This window comes from Spermophilus citellus (genome assembly GCF_964194105.1).
Source record: "Spermophilus citellus genome assembly, chromosome: 11".
Lineage (NCBI taxonomy): Eukaryota > Metazoa > Chordata > Mammalia > Rodentia > Sciuridae > Spermophilus > Spermophilus citellus.
In genome coordinates, this window is record NC_138192.1 from 81,011,649 (window position 1) to 81,030,460 (window position 18,812).

At 35.2% G+C, this 18,812-nt stretch overlaps 1 protein-coding gene across 1 annotated transcript in view; it reads right to left on the bottom strand.

The window, feature by feature from the left end:
* The window catches only part of PDE11A (phosphodiesterase 11A), a gene marked incomplete at both ends in the record, with an annotated part of 382,619 nt that overhangs the window by 321,405 nt on the left and 42,402 nt on the right, over positions 1-18,812 (bottom strand). The window contains one exon of the mRNA XM_081261295.1: positions 16,769-16,927. Within this exon, the coding sequence (XP_081117421.1) occupies positions 16,769-16,927 (159 nt within the window). The remainder of the gene's footprint in view (positions 1-16,768; positions 16,928-18,812) is intronic.

Below are 18,812 nucleotides of genomic sequence, written 5' to 3' on the forward strand. Positions count from 1 at the left end.
TCATTGCTATGTCCAAAAAGCATGATGAGAAACCTAAAGGAAGAAAGGTTTATTTTGGCTCATGGTATCTGAGATTCATATTGGCCAACTCTATAGTTCTGGGCCCAAGGTGAGGCAGAACAACATGGCAGGAGACCACAGTGGAGGAAAGCAGCTCAGGACAGGACAAGCAAGAAGCAAAGAGAAAGCTCCATCCACCAAGGACAAGAGACAAAACACAAAGGCACACCCCCAGTGACCTACTTCCCCTAGCTATACCCTACCTGCCAATAGTTAATTCACCTTTCATGGTCTTATTATTTAACTCTGAAAACTCTTGTATTGCCTTACACGTGAGATTTTGGGGGTTACCACATATCTAAACCATAACACCTGGCATGTATTCTACCATATTCTAGTTGACTATATTTCTAAACATAGCACCTGACCCCCAGGTCTGTCCACTGGATGAGCTCCATATCTTCAGTGTCCGTAATGAGCTTAGTCTGAACATTTTACATCATTGAGCCATGAAGGGCACAGAGTATTTTTCTAACATTTTTTTTCCTCAGAATAATTGTGAAGGATCATCTTCCAGGTGAATAGCTGTGACCTTGTACTTCCAGCCCGAATAGAACTGTGTTTTATATAGTGATAATAGAGAAGGTATAATTTGTAGAAGGAGAATGACTTATTACTCTGTGCATGGCTGAGGGAACAATAACCCTTACTTGACCCAATGATCTATGTATAATCTGCCCCCTGGCAACAATTTTAAGACAAGAAACTAAGAAGCAGTTTGGTTTGTTTTCTTTTACTGAAGAAATCTACACTACAGATGAGAAATTTGCCATGATTTGTACAGCTTTGTTGGTTTTGATTGGATTGCTCTTCAAAATGTAAAACAATGGAAACATTTATGGCAACAAACCACAAGGATCAAGATCAAATCTCAATACACTGGACTCTAGATCTAGAGAGATATGTCTTCCCAATCTCCAAGAGACAATAACTCTTGTCACCATATTTCAGAGGTTAAAACAAACTGGAATAGCAAAATTCCCATTATGTCCTATGGCTCTCAGAACCATGATAGTATTCTGTCAAATGGCTAAGCCAATATTTTACATAAATTGAGGGTCAACCACTGAAAAGGAGTAATGGACACTTATAGGTTCATCCAAGGACTTCTGCTACCTTTATGTCAGAGAGAATAACTGAAAACTTATTGTGATGCCTCATTCTGAGTATGGAAAGTGGAACAAAATAGTTAGAACAAATTTCAGTTACATTGAACCACAAGGACTGCTGAGAAATAATGACAAAATTGATGTCAGTATTAAAAACATTGCAAAATTAATTAGAATTAATTTCAAGAGAAAGAAAATAGAGATAGGCTTTTGGAAACTATAAGTATGCCAAATAATCAGTGAAGGTGGCGCTAAATCTTGTCAGATGTTGTGCAACTCAGTATTATTAAACACTGGGCGGCACCATTATAGAGAATGTATTGGTTTCCCATGGTCCCTTACTCTGTACTATATACAGCAATTCTTCCAAAACACCAAACATGCTTTACAGATGGGTAAAGACACGTTCCAGCCATCTGGTGGTGTCTGTTTATTCTCATGAGGAATCATTTTAAGTTCTCTCCAGTGAGGGAGTTTCATTATTGCATTTTGAGTTTTATGTAAGCCCCCTTTCAAGAACTGTGTCTAATAGGCCCTCAAAGCATCTCTGGGCAGCTCTAACTTACATAACCTCATTTTTCAAAACTGTTCATTACTTCCTCCCCCTCTTCACATCTCTCACTCCAGCTCAGGCCCTCCCTGGGGGACTTGGCTGCCTGCTTTGGTAATACAGTAGTGCCTACCTTTGAGACTTTTCCTCATTTCTAAATGGAGTGTGCAGAATATGAGAAGGTGGGGAAATGCTCCTTTGTTGATTGGCAATGGGATCAGAATCTGCCAGTGAAAATAGCCTACAATTAAATCTAGCCAAGATAATATCCAAGGTACATGTGGGAGAAATAAAAAGAAATAATGGGAAATGACAAAAAGAAATGGTTTCATTTCTACATCCAATACAAGAAAAAAGAAGAGGAAAAGAGGGGAAAATCCCAAGTACATTTTTAAAATCAATGTATGGTTAAAGAAATTACAAAGTATGTCACAAAGTTATTTAATATCCTATTTGAAATTCTCCAACAAAGAATATAAGATAGCTTCATTTGAACTTCATGTTCTATAGTTTTTCTAAACATAGAAAAAAAGGGCACCTTGAAATTGGCTGCAGGATAATTTACAAAGGAACACCTCACTTTACTGCTCAGCACAACTGAAAACTATTTGTAAATTCTGACTTGAAGCACAAATTTTTAAAGCGAAGGGAAGCTAAAGTTAAAGCCTTACCTTCTTTTCATCCTCAGGAGGAAAAAACTACACACAAAAAACACATAAATTTAAAAATGTTTTCTTTGTCAGTGAAAACCAAAAGTAGAATCAAATAAAAATATTAAATTACTTACCTCATTGTTATATATGTATGAAGCCATTATTATATTTCAATTATTTTCAACTCTAGTATATTTAACTTTTTGACTTTTCTTACAGACATAAAGCTCAAACTTGGTTCCAGTTATTTATCAAAGGCTGAAATTCCACCAGACAGTGTAATTTAGAAATGTTTTACTCAGTCACACCCTCCTCCCCACCCTCCAAAATTATTGAACATGTAGAAGTTCCAATTTTATTTAACCTCTTATTCATATGCATCAGGTACAAAACAATCTATTTGTTCCTGAGCCGCTAGAGTAAAAATGAGAAAATAAGAAAATAAACACCATGCACCAGATAGCCCCATGTTCCACAGCGAAACAGGAGCAGAAAACATAGAATAAGCCAAGAGAAGGTATTGGCTTCCCACGGTCTCTAATTTTAAAATCTCTAATATTCAGTTTTCACAGCCATAAAGTGAGGATGATGATAATTACCCACAGGGTTGTTTTGAGGATTAACTGAGATCATGTATGCAAAACTCCTATTATAGAGTAAACAATTAATGTTTCCATTATTTTCTCATTTAAGAGGAGAAAGAAACACTGCATGCTGTTATGGTGTCTACAATTTGCACTAAATTCTATGGCAAAGACAATGTGAAATGACGTGCAAATGTGTGGAGGAGGCTTGTCAAGGAGTAGACAGTTGCCCTACCAAGAATCATACTCCCAACATAATCAGAAAGCCACATTCTAAATGTGGATATTACAAGTTCCAGTGATCTTTAACTGCTTTTAATAACTTGAGCCTTTGCTATGTCAGAAATGCATTTCCTTAGTGAAATTAGTAGTTTATTAGTAAGCACAATGAATATTAGATATCAACTCTAATTACCTCAATTAGTGATATTCAAGATAGGTTCATTGGTTATAATATTCCAGATACACCTGCTTCTATTAATAAGGGTAAAGATCTAGCAAGTTCCAAACTTGTAACCATGGGGATAGACCCTGAGGCTGTTCAATCCTGCTACCAGGTCAAAAGATTCTGCCTGATGTTCATATCAGAGCAATCAGAACCTGTTTCTGAATATTTCAAGGCATGTTTCGGTCACCTAAAAGAAAGAAAGCTTGGACTTCATGAAGCTTTCTCAACAGAGTACATGAACTCTTTGATATGACTTACTAATAAATTTTTGTTTAAATAAATAAATGTCTTTATGTGTGGCAGGATTTGGTCAGAGATCTGCTATTAATGAAACAAAATAACAAGCTCATGGGAAAATAGCCAATTCACACGTAATTCAATTTTTTTGGCAGCCATTATACTGTACCTAGGAGCTATTATAAATAACCTAGGAGATATGTTTCAACCAAATTGGCTCAGGTTAGTTTGCATCATGCTAATTTTTAAAAAAAAAAAAACACTTAACCAATGATTGATTAATTCCTTGTGGAATACATGCATATACAGAATAAATCAAAGGAGTGGAAATAAAGTAAAATTAGAATCAAGGAAATGTAATTTTTAAAAATTATAATATTGAAGCTGATAAAAGCTGTAAATTGATATGCTGCTGTTGGCATTGTAAATTAATACAATTTTCTGGAGAGAAAAAATTTAATAACAGCCTAAAAATAAATGTTCCACCAATAAGCATTTGAAAAGATAGATGTTCAATATCATTATCCATTAGGGTAAGACAAACTAAAACCATGATTAAATGCCACTTCATACTGACTAGGATGCCTATAGTAAAAAAGACATAGTAAGTCTTGGTGAGGATGTGGTGAAATTGAACCCCTCATATGTTGCTATCAGAAATAAAAAACAGTGCAGCTGTTTTTCAGAATAGTCTAGTAGTTCTTCAAAAGGTTAAACATAGTTTCCATAAGACCCAGCAGCTCCACTCCAAGGTATATATCCAAGAGAAATGAAAACATTTTCACACAAAACCTTTTACATGTATGTTTATAGCAGTATTTCTCATGATAATAAAGAAGTAGAAATAACCCAATAAATAAAATGTAGTACATCCATACAATGGAATATCATACCACCAAAAAGAAATGAAGTATTAATTCATGCTAAAATATAGATGAATCTTGAAAACCTTATGCTAAGTGAAAGAAGCTAGTCTCCAAGGATCCCCTATTGATAGGAGTTGTCCAAAAGAGGCAAATACTTAGAGACAGAAAGTAGATGGTAGAATATGGAGGATCTGGGGGAATATGGAGAGTGACTGCTACTGGGTATAGCATTTCTTTGGGGGTGATAAAATGTTTTAAAATTGAATGTGGTGACCATTGTGGAAATCAATATGAAGGTTCCTCAAAAGACTAGGTATGGAGCCACCATATGACCCAGGTATACCATTCCTTGGTATTTATTGTAAAGAATTAAATTCAGTATACTATAGTGATACATGCTTACCCATGTTTACAGCAACATAATTCACAAAAACTAAACTATGGAACTATCCTGGGTGTCCATCAAAGGATGAGTGGATGATAAAAAAAAAAGTATGGTATATTTATACAATGGTGTTTCACTCATCCATAAAGAAAAACAAAATCATTCTATTTTCAGGAAAATAAATGGAACTTGAGATCATTATGTTAAGCAAAACAAGCCAAATTCAGAAGGCCAATGTTGTATGTTTTCTCTCGTATGTGGAAACTAGAGAGGAAAAGGAAAAAAAACTGGGAGTGATCATATAAACAGCAAAAGGAGATCATAGAATAGAAGAAGAGGACCAGAGGAAGAGGGGAAGTGCTGGGGAGTAATATTGGCCAAATCATATTTTATATTGTCTATATGTACTAATATGTAACAACAAATTCCACCATTATGTACAACTTTAATGCAACAATAAAAAAGGTGGAGAAAAAAAATTGAGTGTTGTGATGGTTATATAGCTCTGTAAGTATACCAAAAACCATGGAATTCTATACAGGTGAACTATATGGCATGTAAATTATATCTCAGTAAAACTACTTTTAAAATCCAGTTTTCAAATCTCTTGATTAAACATTAGTTTGAATCATATGCAATTACAAACATTGAATCACTTCTGACCTACAAAAACATCAACATAATAGTTCAACCTGGTAACTATACTAAGATACAGTCTGGAATTTATTTCTAAAAATGTAGTAATTTTATAATAGCATGATGTTAGAAACAATCTAAAGGCTAAAAAAATAAAATTATTAGATAAATCATTGTACAATTTCATGGTAGAATATAATGCTAACATAAATCATATCTTTGAAGAATTGTTCAAAAGATGATAAAATACTACATGATGCAAATTTTATAAACATATCTTTATTTATTAAAAATAAATAATATAGGCAAATATACCAATAACATTACAATATTATTCCTAAAAGAATTTTTTTAAATTTCCTATAATAAATTTGTATTATGTTTATAATTAGCAAATAATCTTATAAAAAAAAATTCAAGGAAGACAGAGATGTCCAATTCAAAGATAGCTAAGTATACTTGGCATTCTACTAAGTTCCACTTTTTGTCAAAAAAGAATGTAAGTTTTCAAAATTTCAACCTTCTTAAATGAAAAATAAATAAAAACTGCTTCTTCAGTCTTGCTATTGCATTAACCTGACAGCACTAAACTAGTTATTCAAATAAGACAGTTATATGTCTTAATTTGAAATCTCTGGTAAATAAGGATTCCCAACATCCCATTCAAGTTCTTTAATAACAATCCCTCCTGCTAACAAGTGTTTATTTCTAATCTGCAATTACAGATCATCCTTTCTTATCCAAGCTCTGTATCAACCAGAGACAGAGTTTATAAAACAGTTCTTTATCATTTTGCACTTTTAGAAGTGCCTTGACTATTCAAGTTCTGCCAGCTGTCAAGAGTTATGGATTTATGGGTCCCTTAATATCAGAATGGATCTAACTCTCCTCAGCCCCAACATTTTCCTCCCAGATGTGCCTTGTCTGTCTGGCATTATAAGAGCTATAGCCTGGCTAGATCCGGTTCTTGATCATCCAATCTCTTTATTTCCTCAATCCAAATGATGGTGAATTGATACAGGAATTGCAACTGGATACTCATGGGCAGATGAAACACAAGGATACTTGAGGTGAACATTGCAATAAAACAACACCTTCTTGTACTTTAACTTTCATGCATAAGGCAGCCCAGAGGAACATGTCTTATACAAATAAAGGGGGGGAAAAGAGATTCAGGTGAAGAGTCTGTCACAATTTATCATACTTATTTGAGAGAGACAGCTTTCAGTCAAATCTTATTCCCTTGTGAAAGGTCCTATTTTTTTTCTGCGAGCCCTTTTTATATTACCTAGATTGAATAAAGCATGCTCATGTGAATAAAAGCTACAGAAAAACTGCTAAATTATCAACATTATAAAAATTACATATCTAATCATGACTAGAAATGTTATATACTTATACTCTGTTGTCTGTCTTTACTACTAAAATGTAAACTCCAAAAGGGCAGGAATTTTTTCTTTCTTTCTTTTTAGTTCTTTTTAGTTCTACATTACATTAGGATTTATTCTGACATAATTATAAAAGCATGGAATATAATTTGCTCTAATTCAGTTCCCAATACTTCCCCTTTCCCTCCTATACCCCCTCTCCTTGCTCTCTTCCTTCTATTCTACTGATTTCTGTTGTTATAGTTTTACTTATAGTTTTTTATTTTGTTTTGTTTTGTTTTGGTTTGGTTTGGTTGTTGCTGTTGATGATAGTTTTGTTTTGTTTTTTGGTCCTAGAGATTGAATGTAGGGTCACTTATTCACTGAGCCACATCCCCAGCCTGTTTTTCATATTTTATTTAGAGACAAGATCTCAATGAGTTGCTTAGGGGCCTCCATAAGTTCTTGAAGCTGGCTTTGAACTCGTGACCCTCCTGCTTCAGCCTCTCAAGCTGCTGGGATTACAGGCATGAGCCACCGTGCCCAACCATAGTTATTAGTGTCTTGTATACACTAATGGTGAGATTCACTTTGGTACATTTATATATATATATATATATATATATATATATATATATATATATATATATAAAATATATGAATATATAATATATACATATGAATACACACACACACACACACACACACACACACACACACACACACACATCCCACACAGGAAAGTTAGGTCAGATTCATTCCACTCTTCTTTTCTTAACTCGTCCCTCCTCCCTCTCCCTCAATTCCCTTCCTCCTTCTTCTATTTTGATGAATCACACCTCTTTTTTCTTCCTCTTCTTTTTTTTTTTCCTCCTTATTTTGGACTAGCTTCCACATATCAGAGAAAACTCTCAACCTTTGACTTTCTGATCTGGTTTATTTCACTTGGCATGATAGTCTCCAGCTCCGTCCATTTACCAGCAAATGCCATCATTTCATTCTTTTTTATGGCTGAGTAAAACTCCATTGTGTATATACCACATTTTCTTCATCCATTCATCTGTTGACAGGCACCTAGTTTAATTCTGTAGCTTGGCTATTGTGAATTGTGTTGTTATAAAAATTGACGCAGCTATATCCCTATAGTATGCTGATTTTAGATCTTTTAGATATATACTGAGGAGTGGGCTAGCTGGGTCACATGCTGGTTTCATTTCTAGTCTTTTGAGGAGTCTTCATACTGCTTTCCAGTATGAAGAGTGGTTGCACTGATTTGCAATCCCACCAACAAGGTACAATTGTATCTTTCCCCCCACATGCTTGCTAACATTCAATATTATTTGTATTTTTGATAATTGCCATTCTGACTGGAGTGAGATGAAATCTCAGTGTAATTGTTATTTGCATTTCCCTAATTGCTAGAGATGTTAAACATTTTTTCATATATTTGTTGGCTGTTTGTAGTTCTTCTTTTGAGAAGTATAAGGGCAGGAATTTTTATCCATTCATCAGTATAATCTCAATACTTGCCACCATGTCTCAAACATGGTGATGTCTTTTGAGTGAATCGATAGTTCCCCAACCCAATAGAATGCTATACAACCATTAAAACTGTTGTATAGACCCACGATCACGAAAACCCTCAGCATTCAGCATTGTAACAGTTACAGTCCTGTAATCGTCTGAGTTCATTTGTTTCATGTTACTGATAACTACAAACTATCTTACTAGATCCTCAGAACATATGAAAAGAAATAGAAGGCTACTTCATCTAGGTACTGAAAAACCAGCCTCTACCTCAGAGCAAAGTCTGTCCAAGGAAGGGGGTGTGACCCTTGTCCTTGGAAAGACCCTCAGAGCACTCCTAGGCACATACCCACCCTGCTGAGTTGTTTATCCACAAATAACAGGAGAGATCTGCAGAGCCAGGTGTCCCTGACTCAGTCAGGCTAGGTGAGGAACCATAGCAACCCCCTAGCAACCACCACAGCATGAGACAGGAAAAATACCTGTCCCGTGGTGTGTGATGATTTGCTTAGAGATGCTATGATGTATGTGAAGTCCCTGCCTTCCCCAAAGAGTGTATAAAACTGCTGCAAATCCTGGGTTCGGGGCCTCTCAGCATCACCAGTTGCTGTGTGCGCGCAGAGGACCGAGCTAGCTTGCATTAAACACCTCTTTGTTGCTTACATTGATCTTGGTCTCTGGTGGTCTTTTGGGGGTCCTGAATTCGAGCATAACAGTACTTTAACATGTCTTTGGTAACTCTCTGAAACATAAAAAGAGAAACTAGAAAGCTGGGTGCAGTGGCACACACCTGTAACCACATAGACTTGGGAGGTTGAAGTATGGAGGATCCAAGTTGGAGGACAATCTGGGTAATTTAGTGAGACCTGTCTTAAAATAGAACATAAAAGGACTGAGGATGTAGCTCAGTGATAAAGTGCCCCCTCAGTTTAATCCCCAGTACCATAAAAAAAAAAAAAGAAGAAGAAGAAGAAAAAGGAAAAGGAAAAAGAAAGAGAGAAGAAAACTAAGGAAGCATGAAATTACAAATACCATTTGTTAGCTATCAAAAGACATTAGAATATTTTCCAGGAACCTATAAATCTACATACATGCCAACTATATGGAATAAAAAATAATACTATGCAGTTATTGTCCTTCATTTTGTGTCATTGTTATATTATTGATATTTTAAATTCCTGAATATTTGATCACTGGATACTTATTCAGTGAGTAGTTAGTTCAAATCTAACTGTAATCATTTGGGGACATCTGAAAAAAAGTCAAACTGTAAAATATCAGGGACCATTTTGTTTGGTTGGTTTTTTGTTTTGTTTTTTTTTTGAGAAAAAGGAAAAAGAAGGTTTATTGCTTTTCTAGCAAAGGAAAAACACAGGGGATGACTATCCCAGAAGCTGTGATTCTGCCCATCAGCAGGAACAGGAAATTTTAAAGAGGTGATTCAAAGGATATATTCCACTGGTTCTCTGGTGAAGTTGTAATTCACTTGTTAATTTGGGAGACAGTCATTTCTGAGATCTACTTGTACCATTCTCAAAGTCTGGATTACTTCATTCCTAGGGTGGGTGTGTACTCGAGGACAGATAAATCTGTCTAAAATGGGGAAGAAAGGTAATCCTGTTTCCTCAGAGACTAGGGAGGGGGAGAGAGTAGAGAGGAGCAGGGAGAGAGGAAGAGAAAGAAACATGTCCATTTTAAAAATGAATTGCAGTGGCAGAGCAGCAAGGGCTATATCCAAAGCATAAAGTGTTACATTTCCCCACTGTCAATTACTACATTCCATTTCTATGGAAAAATGGACAACAACATCTCCAAGTTGCAAAGTTATGGGAAGTAACCCAAAGTTTTTGTTCTCTATCAGGTGGGGCATGGACAGTTAAGGGTATTCAGCATCAGAGCCGTTCAGAGGTTGGGAACTACTATTAATGTTAAACAGTAATCACTTTCGGAATAGTCCTAATAGGTCTAAGATGACAGATTTGACTTTAGCTTTGAAAAAAGGGGGAAAAGAGAACTCTGCAATTTGATAAGAATATAAGCAAAAGTATAGGAGTAGGGAGCTCAAGACAAGATTGGGAAAATAGCAAACCAGTTTCATCAAATGTAAACCTCTAAGCTGGCCAGGGCAGGCTGACTTGCCTTGTTATTCCAAAGTTAGACTCTGCACAAGAAGAGGCAAGGAATACCAACAGGAGTTCATAACAATATTTTTCCAGCACCCCACCCCCCAAATCCCTGAAGTTTAACTTGAGTTATGACAGATAGAGTGTTGATAATAGTTTTCTCATAAATCTTGGTTATTTCTGTGTCTCTCAAACAGATATAGTCCAGTGAATGCATAGAACATGAACAAATTGGTCTTGGGAGTTCCTGTAGTTTCACAGTGACCATGTGGACCCTGGGTAATAACTATTAAAAGGCAAATAGTGCAGTGACTAATAGATCATGATTTAACTATTGACAAAATAACTGCAATTAATAACTTATAGGTCCAAATTTTTCCCCAGACTGAGATCATATTGATCAAATACAACTTGAAATCATGAGCCATCTGCCAGGACTTTTAAAACCTCCTTTCATGACACTGCTAATTAATTCTAATTTCATTGCAACAGGTTCAAAAATATTAGTTCAAATACAGGCAGGAAAGTAAAAATAATGAGATAAGAACACAAAGGGTATTTACTACAATTAGTTAATTCTTTTCTCTTTTAGCATTTAAGTATCTTTTAAGACAATGGAGTACTAATAGAAAACACATAAAGTAGCCTGATAGAGTTGTTGTAATATATATATATATATATATATATATATATATATATATATATATATATATAACACAAAATGGTTTTTTTGTTTGTTTTTAAAGAAAGAGAGAGAGAGAATTTTTTAATATTTATTTTTTAGTTTTCAGCATACTCAACATCTTTATTTATTTTTTTATTTTTATGTGGTGCTGAGGATCGAACCCAGTGCCCCACGCACACCAGGGGAGTGGGCTACCGCTTGAGCCACATCCCCAGCCCCAAAAATCTTTTTTTAAAGTATTTGAATGGTACTTTTCAAAGGATCTTTTATAGGAACAAATTATTCATAAGATGACAGAATAAACTTGACTATCCTTGCTCCCATTGGGGTAATTTTCTTAAACTGATTAGTTATTTGGTGATTTGCTATTGTGGTAGAACTACAGCCTGTGGCCATGTCTAAAGGTATTCAAAATTTAAAAATCAATCTTAGGCTAGTCAAATCCCATGCAAGTAACACTTGAGTGAATTGCATTCAGTCTTCTGGGACCACTAATTTGTTAACCCCATCAGCATAATATATTCAACATCCTAAATATTAGCCTCACACAATCAGAAACAATTTTGAAATATAAGGCCAAGGGCTTATGAAATCCTCCCCCATTATCTGGCTATGAGTCTCAGACCTGTTGCTGATAACAAAATCCAGCCTCTACAGAGACTTGTTAGCATCATCCCTGTGCCATCCTTAATACCAGTTGGTAGGACAGCATCACCAGTAACAAGTTCCTGGAATACAGCCAGCCACCCTTCTCCCACACCCTACAGCCAAACTCAGCCTCTGAATTCCAGCTCCACAGGGTACCTGAACATGTAGGCACAAAAAAAAGTATGGTAGCCAAATGCTCTGAATTGTGAGCTGAAGAAAGGTGACCACAAGCTAAAGAAACACCATGGAGATTAGCCAAAGAAGAACTTTGAGCCACAACTGTTATACATCAGCGGTTGGAAAGTAACTGCAATAGACATTTTGAGTTTTATGCAACATGGCAATAAGAAATGGCAACTTTGGGGCTGAAGTTTAGGCAACGTTAAAGGGCTGATAAGAGCCTGTGTTCATTTCCATTTCCCCATTTTCACACTAGAGCACCCACACATTTTAATAGATCACAAACACTTTCACCTATCTGGTCTCCTTGTTTCATTCTGTACAGAAACACCTCTCTTACTCCTCCAGGTATAACGAAATGAAACATTAATTGCAGGCAAGGACTCTAGTCATACCACCTAAATCAACTAGCTTAGACATATCACTGAAAAACAGGAGCATTTGCTTGAGACCCATGAAGTGAACCAGAAAATTCCAATTATCTCTTCTGCATGGTCTGACTTTATGTGTACTTCCAATGTGAATTACCAAACCTGTAATTTGTCAGTATTAAACTTAAATTATTAATATGTGCATATGGGAGACTATATTGCACACAAAACTCTCATCACTACTGATAAAATCCTTGATAATTATCCAAGAACTTTCAAAAACATGATGATTTGGGGGCTGGGATTATGGCTTAGAAGTAGAGCCCTTGCCTAAAATGTATGAGGCAGTAGGTTGGATTCTCAGCACCACATAAAAATAAATGAATAAAATAAAGGTCCAACAACAACTAAAAATTATATATATATATATATATATATATATATATATATATATATATATATATAATGATTTTAAAGTAATTAAAATGAAAGTTTCAAAGTTTCTAGTTAGAGGCAGGATGATGATCTGTCAAATATAGATCCCTGCATTGGATTAGGGTAGTGGAAAATGAACTGTTACTTTTCCAGTCTCTTCCAACAATTATTACATGATACCACATAGCAGCCATTGAATCTTACATACAGAATTTTCAAGAAACAAAATATGATCACATGAGCCATTATGATGGATACATAAATATCCCCAAATGAATGTAAAACATTTAATTTTTAAAATATCAAATAAAAATAACTTCCTGATTTTCGTATTGCAAAGTTTTTTCAATTATACTATTTATAACTTACCATTTCCGGAAGTTGAAATTTTAAGATAACAGGATATACAAATTGTATTATATTAAATGTACAAGAAATTTACCATTATCCATATGAATGATGAGATAGAAGTTATTTGTACATGGTCAAATGACAAACAGGGTTCAAATTACTTTTAAAATATATGGTGAGATTTCACGAGGCTCTTTTTTGGTGTTATTCTAAACTCTTCACATCTATTGTCTATTTTACTCCTCACAACTCTATAATGAAGGTTATGAGGCTCAGAGGGATTTAGCAACTTTTTCAAGGTCACTCAGCTAACAAGCAGCAGGGCAAAGATTTAAACCTATCTTGGCGGCTTTCTGGCTCCGGGGCCCAGAGGCTCAACACTCATGACAAGGCTTCCTTTCCCTCCCATGTTTTCTTCCTTGTGGGCAGCACTGAAATCACTTCTGTTGCTGGAGTAAACACTCTGAATATGGGAGGAGGTTGTCTGAAACCTTCTTGGGAGACTAAGGAGAATTAATTGGGGTTTTAAAATGTGAGATAAACAAAGTTGGTAGGGTGCTGAGAAAATACGTATATGTGAGCTGCTACCATTGTAAGTGGGTTTAATATTTCCAAAGCTCTCTGAGAATATGGAATGAGAGCTATAAAACTTTTCTTGCCCTTTGACTCAGTAATTTCAGTCTTTGGAATATACCCCAAGGAAATAACAAAAAGAGAAAAGGTAATTTGTTCTAGATGTTCATTCAGGGGCTATTTGTATTAATGGAAAACTGGAGATAACTCAAATTCCTACCAATAAGACAATGACAAGGTAGAAAAAGAAAAAGAAAAGAAGAAACTTTATAATTCCCCAAAATAGCAGGTATAGACTACATTCACATGTGGACATATATGTAAAGGATAACCTTATGTTTAAAAATAGAATTATTATAAGGATAACCCTGTAAATCCAAGTAAAATAGTACGTGAATTAATAATAACATGGGAATCATGAATTTCTAAAGCTTATCCTCCTTTTCATTGTTGAAACCCTAACACCAGAAGAGTACCTGGCAGATAGACTCAAAAATTTTTTTAAATGAAAACAGTCTATATATTCAGATATTACTATAACAAGGAAGTCAGCTGCCATCACTTGAATTTGAAAAAATCAAAGATTTGGCAAGTCTTATGATGGAAAGAGGAGAAGGTTATTGGCTTGGAGAAGTTGAAGTCCAGTTAAGAGATGGACTTTCAACCCAGATAGGCCCACTGTGCAGCAATTATGCTAAATTGTCTTCCCTTATTTGGGAAAATTAGCCAGATTTTGTTCTCTCCCATGAATCATTTCTGGATTTTGTTTTCTGCTTTTCTTCTTCACCACTCCTATTTTTAATTTTTTAATTTTTTTTTTAGTTGTAGATGGACACAATACCTTCATTTTATTTATTTATGTGGTGCTGAGAATAGAATCCAGTGCCCCATGCATGTGAGGCAAGTGCTCTACCACTGAGCCACAGCCTATTGGATCTGCAATACAAAGACTCATTCACCTTGACTATGTCATCTGCCTGAACACAATCCACCTGCCCTGACCATTAAGAAGTGAAAGTGGAGTAGGGTTTTTAAGTTAAGAGGGGAAATTGTAGAGGTTTGAAGACAAACATGCTACTGTATGCACACAGGATAAATGCAGAAGATAAAAACATAACATTTGGACCAAAAAAAAATACTCAAATAGGATTGAATCTAAGAAATAAATTGCTTGAGGATAAGCAACAAATACAAAAGTTCTTTTAACTCTTAGGGAAAATGTTTGTTCATATATAAATATAAAATTTATGTTTTATACTTGCCTTATATCTTTAAAAATATTTTAGGGTCTTATTTAATTATCACATAGAGTGGTAGATAATATAGTTGAAAAATGAGGAAACTGAGAGAAGTGCTCTCCAATGCAGCCATGCAGTTGCTGGTCATTAGCCAACCTGGGACTTAGCTGGAGCTCTCACTCCTGATAGATCTAAACATTGATGCTTCTCAAGAATAGTACAAAACCCTGTGCAAACCTTCTCTTTGCATCATTCAGAACTGATGGATCCCTGTCTTATAAGCATAAATACACTGAGAGACATTCAGGAAACAAACTTAACATGAATGGAATCCAAAATGAGAACTAAATATATAACAGGATCCCTTTAATGAAGAAGGCAGAGCAAAGGCAAGATTTCCATCTGTGTATAAACTAAACTATTTGGGGGATGATATGGGTGTGTGGTTGTTATGTTTGAAAAGCCACAAACTCCAAATATTTCTATCTAAGTCCTTGAAAGCAATATTCTCAGGATTCTGTCACTTATGACACAAAATGAATTTTTTGATTTATTTATACGTTCTACGGAAATATTTTTATGGCAAATGAGTTGACCTACATTTATGTACATTTCTAAAAGTCCTCTCCTTCTCACCTAGTTCTGTCTAATGGGGCCAGTTATTGCTTCAAAGATCAGATCAAATACCTCCTCTTCCAAGAAGTCCCTTCAAAGCCCCTTTCTTTATGTCTATGACTCCAACCCAAGTGCCTCATATACTGTAGAATTTATTAAATTGGTAAAAAAAAATCATCTGAGGTCCTATAATTCTCTATGAGTTTATAAGCTTTTACTATTCCAATTCCACTATAAAAATAACCTCAATCAAGGACTCCTTTCACTTAAATATCTTCTAATATCATCATATTTTATGTTGACCTTCTGTACTGGATCATTAGTCATTAGCACTAGCAAAAAGCAAACCCCTAACCAGAGGTTAAGTTATAAAGTGTTTTGAATCAAATAGGACTATGGCAGTCAACAAACTTAAGCAAACTAATTTGAGGTTTGCCTTACTACAAATCATATAAATATTCAACAAGATTCTATTCAATATGAAGGCAAGAGCTTCAGACCAGATCTTCAGTTATTTGAAAAGTCTGGGTTTTAAGATAAGCTGACAAATAAACTATTAGACAAGGAGTTAAAATTTCAGAACAAAAAGTACACCACTTTTGCCAAGGTCAACTGCTCTTCAGGGGCAAAAAATAATGTTCTTTTTATTAGCAATTTGGGATAACAATTAAATAACATTCATTTTTATTGAGGTTTTTATATAAGAACTGAGAAAACAATTCTTTATTGTAGTGATAAAAATACAAGAGAAAACGCTGAGTTTCTGAAACACAGTAATCTTCCTGTCTTCTCTTGTCTTCCTTTGGGCCATGTGTGGTAGTGTGGTGATCCTCAATTAAAAAGCTTGCTTATAAGGAAGATAAAGACCAAGGAATAACAAGAATACTGCTGAGACTTAAAATGAAAAGCAAGCTTTAAAAGAAAAGATAAAGTAATTATTTTCAATTATATTACATCTGATTAAATATAAAAAATCTCCTATTTCATTCTAGATAACATGAAAAAAGCTCTTTGATCCATGAATAGGCTAATCGAACAGCTATTCACATAATTCCTGTCTTTTCAAGGAGAGCAGCAATCAGTGATCAAAAAGGAAAGTACAAGTCATGCAAGACAAGAAATCTTACTTTTTCATCATCTTCAGTAAATGGAGCACCTTCAGGAATCTTATTTATAGCCTGGGCCACACCAATAATCTCACCATCACTGCTTCGGATGGGCATGCACAATAGTGATTTTGTCTTATATCCCGTTAGCTTGTCAATTTCATCATTGAATCTTCGATCCTACAAATAAGAGAAAACATAAGCTGCAAATTTATTATTATTAGGGAACAGGAGTAATTCTGTATACAATACTCTATCACTGGGATTTTCTCCTGGGATTTTTTTTTAAGTTGTAGAAGGACACAATACCTTCATTTTATTTGTTTATTTTTACGTGATGCTGGGTTGGAACCCAGTGCCTCACACATGCTAGGCAAGCATTCTACCACTGAGCCACAACCTTGGCCTTCTCCCATGGATTTTTAATCCCAACAGTAGATTCAACTTCGTGTTTAATTCACCAATACAGCATAAATTATAATAAATCATCACCATAGTTGTTAGTAATGGTAAGTGAAGAGAGACTTAAACTGAACTGCAACATATTAAAATTGGGGGAGGGACAGGTGTCCTAAGTGAACCCCACACCCACAGTATGCTACTTATTAAAATGTTATTAAAATGATTTGTGAAAAAAAGAACCTATAAATTCATAGTGATATTTTGAAAAACTCCCAAAAAGGGGTGGGAGAGGAGGAGATAAAAGTCTTATCTATAGAATGCCAGTTTTAAAAATGTAGAGTGAATGATAAAATTGTGTACTATCTATTTTGCAACACAAATATAATAATGGTTCCAAGCAGGGATCATCAATGGACACTAATACCATTGGGTAAATGCTGTTGCTAAGCAACATATTCACATGATCTTCAAGTGCTACCCCTAAGATTTCTTATTAATTACAATCATCACAGGTTTCTTTATAATGAAGAGATCTACCAGACACTACCTTAAACAAGTAACCAAATTAAGCATGATCAATAATGAACAAAGAACGTGTGTGTTCTTGCCAAATGTGTAGCATGAGTCTAATTATCCAGGAAAAGAAAATTAAGGAATCTGCAGATTACTGGTCATTCTATCAGAAACCTGAACTGGATGCTTCAAAAGTGTTAACATTGTGAGAGACAAAAGTAATTAAAAATAAAATCAAAATAAAACCACAGGAGCTGTTTGGTTTAAAGAAGACTTAAGAGGGCTAAACCCCAAATAGAGTGTATGACGATTCTTTACTGACAATTACAAATATTTCACAAAGGATATTTTTTAGGGGAGACAACTGGCAAAAGTTGAGCATGGATTTAATGTTAGATAATATAATAAAACCACTGCAAGGAAGATGATAAGCTGGAACTAGGCTTGCTGTTTCAAGCCAGGGTCAAGAGCAAAGCTCCTTAAACACTCCAGGAAGCTTAACACACACACACACACACACACACACACACACACACACACCCCTACTGCCCCAGCAAGAGATAAGGATTTAATCCAATGGTTTAAGGAGGCTGGCTTTGGATAAGGTGATGCCTTAAGACCAAACTAACACTGCATCTGGTCACCTGGTGGACCTCTGGTTATGTGGCACCTCCAATATCACAAGGACAGCCATGATAAGACCTGGTTCTGGTTTTGGGACCCATGGAGCCCACCCTAAAACCCTTAATCAGAGGTGGAGAGCCTAAAGGAGAGAAGAAAATTGAAACCAAATCTCTTGTTCAAAATGAACATTTAACCAAACTTTCAGGAAAACACTTATTTTTATTAATTTTTTTTAATTCACCAAGGAACCATTATGTGTCAGGCTGCAAGAGAGGAGATACACAGAAAGCAAAAAGAAGCATCTCTGCCTCATGAGCTTGCAATCTACTAGGTGAGGCAGATGACACATGAATATTTAAAGATAGACTGTGATAAGTGATACTGAGGAAAAGAACAAGGTGCATAAGAGAGGCAAAGAAAGAGGAAAAGAACTTTCCAGGAAGATGGATAGTTCCTACAAAAGTCCTGAACAAACAAACAAAAAACATAGTAAGTTCAAAAGACACCACAGTTAATGTGGTACAGT